The 7,454-nt window shown below is 36.8% G+C and overlaps 1 protein-coding gene across 1 annotated transcript in view; it reads left to right on the plus strand.

Annotated features, from left to right (window-relative positions):
• The window catches only part of LOC106344660 (omega-hydroxypalmitate O-feruloyl transferase-like), a 25,118-nt gene extending 18,671 nt beyond the window's left edge, over nucleotides 1–6,447 (plus strand). The window contains exons 3-5 of the mRNA XM_013783990.1: nucleotides 129–403; nucleotides 673–843; nucleotides 6,202–6,447. Of these exons, the coding sequence (XP_013639444.1) occupies nucleotides 129–403; nucleotides 673–843; nucleotides 6,202–6,447 (692 nt within the window). The remainder of the gene's footprint in view (nucleotides 1–128; nucleotides 404–672; nucleotides 844–6,201) is intronic.
• The last annotated feature ends 1,007 nt before the right edge of the window (nucleotides 6,448–7,454 follow it).

Consider the following 7,454-nt stretch of genomic DNA (forward strand, 5'->3'; position numbering starts at 1 on the left):
GACGTCTCGCAGCGACCCCTCCAGGTCGCTCCCGAAGCCTGGAGCGACCTCTCGGAGCGACTACTGGAGGTCGCTGCGCGCCTATTGTTTGCTCGAATTCAGTTTACTATTGCTCATTGAAGGAGTAGAGGATGAAGACGAGGACAGTGAGATACCGCCGGATACAGAGGACGCTGAGATCACTCTCCAATCTCTTACAGGATGGGGATCTCCTAAGACTATTCGCGCCTACACAGAAATATATAGACAAAATATGGTCGCTTTGATCGATAGTGGCGCCAGCCATAATTTCATAAATGACAAAACCGCAGCACTCCTGGATCTGCAACTCATTCCGACTAAACCGTTCAATGTGAGAGTGGCTGATGGATTTCCGATACAGTGTAGCGGCATTTACCGGAAAGTACCGACAAGGGTCGACGGCGTGTTGTTTCTGATTGATTTTTTTCCCAATGCTGCTTAAAGTGCTTGACATGGTCCTAGGAATCCAATGGCCTGCTCCAACTTGGGCCGACACTGTGTGATTGGGAGGCCCAAACTCTCCAATTTACACGGGCTGGAGAAACCAAGACAATTCATGGGCTTCAACCGTCCAACATCATACAGGCCCAACCTGAGGGGATAGAGAAAGATACACGACTCGGTCATACTTGCTTCGCCGTTTGTTTTCAGATAGAGAGCTCTGACAGCGATGGCTATGTTCCCGACGAGATGCAACAACTATTGCAACAATACATCAACATATTCCGTGCTCCGACAACCCTTCCTCCACCACAAGATATTGAGCACCACATCGTGCTGAAGGAGGGAAGCAATCCAGTGAATGTTTGGCCGTATCGCTATGTACATATCAGAAGGAAGAAATCAAGAAGCAGGTCCAAACAATGTTGGAATCTGGGTTCATGCAAGCTAGTTCCAGTCCGTTCTCTTCACCAGTTCTCCTCGTTAATAAGAAGGATGTGTCGTTCTCTTCACCAGTTCTCTAGTTCTTGGAGCGGACCTTCATGAATCTCCGTGGTGCGAGGACGAGGTCCTCGTGGGTTATTCACTCTCGGGTTGGAGCTTAGGAGAAGAGACGAACTAGTTAGGGAATGCGGTAACCCTGACGGTGTGGTTTGTTTTGATTTCATGAGTTTCTGGTCCGGCGGTTGAAGAATGATCAGTCCGGTAAAACTCGATTCTGTGTGTTAGCGCTCCTTTGAGGGGAAATTGAAGAAGCAGTGGTCGGCTTAACCTTATGGTTTAGTTGACGTTGTTGCCCGCGTATCTCGTGGTAATGATAGATGACCGGTTCCGGTCTCTTGAACCGGGATTCTTTCCCTCCCGCTGTTTGTTTTTCAGTTTACTTTTCCATGTACTTAGTGATAAGCCTAGTCTATTGTCATGTTTTACTGTTTCTCCATTAGCTTAACCGGAGGTTTGTTCCGGTTAGCCTTCTTTGGGATGATTTAATATATATAATATGATTTTTTTTATAAAAAAAATCACACCAAGTTGAATTATAGTCACATTTCTATATTCCTGTTCGGAAACTTGTTAGACAGAACTAGCACGGATGATCCAACAAGTTCATGGAAAATTGAAAAATTGGAGAATACTCGGGATTTTTTTTAAAAAGTTAATACTGAATTTATTACTTTAAATAATATGTTTCGTAAACAATAACAATATGTTTCCATAGTCCAGCGGTTTGTTGTTTTTTTTTTTTAATAAAATGTAAAATAGTACTCTCTCCGTTTGGTTATATTTGACAGTAGATTGTGTCAATATATCAGACGTTTGCTGAATTCTATGCAAATAATGACACAATATGACTTTTCTTACCCTTGAATTATTAACGTGATGTTTAGCATATCCTTTGACTTAATGAATAAACTCAAGTAATTGAAAAAGCTAGAATAGAGATTGCATCATTAATTTTCTTAATTTAAGTGCAAAGTCTTACAACGTTAAATAAAAACGAACGGAGAGAGTAATATACTATTTGTCACTCTTCCCGACCAGATCCGCCTACGACCCTAATTTTGCAGCCACCATAATCTATTTCCAACAAAATTCATCATTTTTGAATCATTTGTTCCATTTTAATTTAATTTCTTCATTATAGTAAAAAATATGATAGGTTTAGGATTCATCTATCCATTTTAACTAAATAACACCAAAAGAAAAATTCTCCCAATTATTTTTGCCAGATTAAGGCTACTAGCAGCGGTGGATCTCTTTTGATCGTCACATAATAGACCATTCCGGGAAAGTTTTTGATAGGGGCGAAGCTAGTAAGGAGAGAAGGTGTGCACATGCACCCAAAATATTTTCAAAAAAATAGTGTATTTTTAGCCTAATTTTATATATATATATATATATATATATATCTATTGTCATTGGTAGATTTACACTGTGCACCCAATCAAAAATCAGTTTGGATTCGCTTGGAACATGATTCTATACCAAAGCGACAAGTGATCTTATAAATTTATAAATTTATAAATTTTAATTGTTTTTTAAAAAAAATTAGTCGATCCTATTTTTCTTATAAGACCATGCATAATGGTTTAATTATTCAACAACCTATTCTTTTACTTTTTACAGTACACATCACCGTATTACATCTTTTTTATTTCACACAAGCATTAAAATTAATTTAACTTTTATGTTATACAACGTTTTTTTTTCATCATACAACGTTTTGTTTTAAAAATACAACATTTTACGTACCATTGTGCTGACAAAAATAAATAATTTCATTTTTTAATTTTAATTATGAATTTATTTTAATAAATTTATATTTATTATGTAAATAATAATTTATTAGTAAATAATATCAATAATATAATAAAAATTATTTATCTAAATTAAATGAAACAAATTTCTATTTATAGAGCAGAAAATGATAAATTTGATCTAATTAAAAAAAACAATATTTCTACAAAATAATTTATTTGAAATAAATAAAATGAATAAAAACTAAGTTATTTCAACAACAGTTAGAATTAACAGTTATATTATATTTAGTATTTATTCTAAAATGTAGAATCTCCAACTTTTTAAGAAAGTGGAAGACACAAATTTAATCTTACTGGTCCAAGTTTTCCATGTAGATCTCACTCGCATATTTTTTAACTAATTGAATCTATTCAACTAAAATTAATCTAAATCATCTTTTTGACACCATTACAACTAGCCATTGTAAATAATATTAGGTGTGGAGAATTTAATACTCTTTTCGAACTTGGAGAATTTGATACTATAATTTACATTTTACATGGCAACATTTTTTTTTTGTTTCAAGCATCATAGTTTGACATGACGGTAGGGTCTGGTTATAGTTCAAAGTTCAAACAATATCATAATACCATAGAATATTATAGTTTTGTTTTTTTATGTTGATAAGATTAAAAGTGAGACAATCACCTTTGGCATGTGGCTTAAACCACCTGTGCTGCTCACTGTGTACTAGAATATGATTTACATTTCATTTTAGTAGGGCAAAATGAATCATAGTGGTTCTATGGTGTATTGGTTAGCACATTGGACTTTGAATCCAGCGACCTGGGTTCGACTAACCGGTAGGACCCTTTGTAAGCCATTTTATCTTTTTTTTTTTTAAAACAAACAAAGCAATGTCGTTCTAAAACCCATGAATCCATGTCCCTGCAAGGGCGGTCTTCTTTGGAGTCACACGACAAGGAAAAAAAGCAAGTACGACATCCCGAATGGATTCTTCAGATCCTCTCCATCCAGTTGCTGTAACGTGTCCAAAGTCATGTGGATGAGAGATATAGCTTCAATGGCATCTCCACATCTCAAACAAAGAACTACCTTCTTTGTGAGATTGGCAAGAAGACTGAACAGTCTTGGGTCACACTTGGGCCTCGGTGATTAAATGAAAGGCCCAAAGGAGCTAATGAGAGTCTGCGTAGCAGAGGATCATTTCCGTGTAACAACCTAACGACCTTATCCTTAGCTGATATAAGGCGTTGGTGAAACGCCATTGTGGTTAGATTGAGAGAGCTCTTGTAAACTGTGAGATACAGAAGAAATAGTGAACTCCAGGTATCGATCCTGAAGGAGATGTACCCAAGGTCTGGGGAACTCTAAAACTTGCGTTGTGTCTTTGCTTTCGTTTCCTTTTTTTTCTTCTTGTTCCTTTCGTGCGAGAGTAGAGTCGCGATCTACAAACAATCGAGAGTTGAGAGAGTTAGCAAACAGAGAGAGTCAATTACACAAGTGTGATCTTTCGATCGGTGAGCAGAGATCGATTCGATTGCTTCTACATTCTTCAACATGGAAAATTATAGATTTTGTTCAAAAATATAAAAATGATAGTTCTGACTTCTGAGGATGGTAGCTGTTATCTTTCGATTACATTTATCTTACGTTTTGACCAAGGAAGTGAAAATGCTAATGGAACGTACGAGAAACTCAATAATAATCACAAGAAATTATATAATACTAGGGTCGGCCCGGGCGTAGCCCGGGTTTTTTGTTTAAATTTTAATATTAATTATATATTTAGTATGTTTATTTTAATATATAAATAATATTATCTATTATAATAGTATAAGTAGCTAGCTAATTATAAAATAAATTTAAATTATTCATTGTTTTTTGTTTTATGTAAATCTAAATTTTTAGTATTCAATTTTTTTATTGAAAATTATATAAAATGATGAGTAGAATAAATAAAATTAATTAAATTTTAGTTATGATGTTTAATTGGCTGAATCGTAGACATGTTTCCTTTGCAACTTTTCTTCTACGAAATTGTATACAAAAGTGTAATTATATATTTTGTATAAAGATGCAGATAAATGGAGATTTTTCTTGGTCGTCTTGTTTGTCACATCACATGGGATAATGTAATACTACTTATTCTAATTTTTCCTTTAGTTTTCCTTCAAAAAATTTCCCCTTTAATTTTCTACGAATATATAAAGTTTGTATGTGTTTTTTGTATGATAATGAGTCTGATTGGTTGAAGCTGTATCTGCTCTAAGATTTAGGTTTTAAATTTTTAGTTTTGGCTTTAATTTATTTTGCTGTAGATATTTTTTTAAAGCACTAAATAAAAGCTCTAGAGAAGTGTTTTATAAAGCTAACATATTTCATATTTTAATGTTTTAACTTTGGATTCAATTTTAAAAATAAAAGCATGATTGCTTTTAAAAATGGCTGTAGAAATTAAAAGTCTATCTACAACTTCTAAAATAAAAACATGATTGTTTTAAAAAATGGCTCTAGAAATTAAAAATGATGTCCACAACTTCTACGGACACTACCAATTACCCCAATGTAAAATATTATGTAGAGTGACTAACATGAAACCAAGAAAATCCATGCCAAGGTTATTGGTAGAAGAATTATTTTATTCAGACTAATTTCAAGCGATCATTAATCATTTATAATCAGTATTGCATATTATGCATTGTTTTAGTTGTGTCAAATTGAACTAAAATCTCTATATATTGTAATTGGGTAGATTATGTATTAAAATAATTACGTACATAGTGTAGCAAAAAATTCAACTGCAACTTTGCATAAGTCAGAATTACCATGGAGATTTTGAAGGCTTTAAGTAAATAAATAACATAACCTTGTTGTTCTTACCACTGTTTTCGATATTCTATGAAACTTTTGATTAATAAGCTCTAAGCGTTTAACTTCTATTCGTTTACAATAGTCTCTCTCTCCTGCGATTTTGCTCTCAGACACGATTCTAGAGGAAATCTTTGACCACTGGTTACTACTCTGCTACTTGCTTTACCCTACGGCTCTTTCACCTTTTCAGCTCTTTACCCTCTGAAATTCCCTGGAACTTTTTAAAAGTTTACCTGTTTTGGAAGTACCCATCGGTCAATAGACAGCTCCCCCCCCGTTAATCTCGTCTCTGGTCAGAACCTCGCCGGGTTCAGCCCCCGACGACGTCGGAGGGTCAGCCAGGACCTCCCGTGCCGGTACATCACCTCCCTTTATTCTCTCACCCTTCCAAGTTGTGCTCCACTCAAGCTATAGATCTACTTATGGAAGAGCTCAGCTGAAGTTGATGGAAGGTAGTTTCAAAATCGGTTGTTATAACCTCTTATTACGCCTCCCCAACCAACAACACTCAGGAGCATTTACCACAAAACGCATTTAATACGCCTGGAAATGATATATAAACTCTCAAGCTGGTCCTAGGTTGTTATAACCTCCTTTCCAAAGGTTTCAAATCTTCTCAAGTCTCAAACCACCAATATGTTTACTTTCCAACAAAGCGACAAACCGGTTTCTGCTACTCAAGCTATGGCTAGACGCTACAGTCGCTCTGAGAAAGAAAAATGGCAGTCTCCCTCTGAGCCACCAGCCAAACGACCTCCGGTGCGCATACCGGCAAACGACTGCGAAGATCTCATAGAGGCCAACAGACTAACTATCATTGGGCGGCTAACGAACCCTCTGGTCCAATAGCCTCGAGCGGTTATCGACTTCATTGGTCAGGTTTGGAACCTGGAAGGACGAATGGAGGGACGAGTGCTGGGACTAGACAAGTTTCAGGTCAAGTTTCAAACTGAAGATGACCTCCTCCAGGTCCTTGAAAAGGGGCCCTATCACTATAAGCGATGGATGCTACTACTACAACAATGGGAACCAACTGTATCTGATCAGTTCCCATCTACCATCTCCTTCCATGTGAGAATCCATGGAATACCACTCCACTTCTGGTCAAAAGGCACCATTCTCACCATTGGAAAGGAACTTGGAGTGTGCTCAGTTAAAGATGTCAAAGAAGCCAAGATATGGGTTGAGGTTAATGGTCTTATGCCCCTGGTCATGAAAATGGAAATTGAATTGCCTACAGACGATGTAACTGAAGTTGAGTTTGAGTACATCAAGATTGAAAAACATTGCTTCACATGTTACTCTTTGTTTCATGAGGAAACTGACTGCCCTCAACGACCTCGTAATGCTCTCCCTCCGAAGGAAAGGATACTGGGAATAACTCAAAATATTGCTCTACAAAGAATTGAGGCGGAAAAGAGGAGACACGATGACAGACGAGGTTATAGAAGAACCGATGATCTCCGCTCAATAATAAAACCTAACACAGATAGCTATCTCCCCAGAAGAGACAGAGCTACGAGTAGGAGTTATTACACTCAAAGTAATGATCAGAGAGGACAATCTATCCTGTCCAGAACAGCACGATCAAACTCCGGTTCCTATAGACACGATGCTCCCTCAGTGCAGTATCGAGTGGTAGATAAGAGCAGGCACAGCTCAGGTTCCTCTGGTTTTCACCACAATACAGAAACTCGAGCAGTACGAGCAGTAGGAACTGAGATTACGGGGACTACCCCGATACCACAAGTAGAAAGGAATACTCCAAACTCTGCTAGAATGGAAGTCACACCAACACGCAACCTGCAAGACCGCCTGGGAGTTCCATTAAATGGGCTTGAAGGTTCACTTTCGGG

This window comes from Brassica oleracea, chromosome C5 (genome assembly GCF_000695525.1).
Source record: "Brassica oleracea var. oleracea cultivar TO1000 chromosome C5, BOL, whole genome shotgun sequence".
Classification (NCBI taxonomy): domain Eukaryota; kingdom Viridiplantae; phylum Streptophyta; class Magnoliopsida; order Brassicales; family Brassicaceae; genus Brassica; species Brassica oleracea.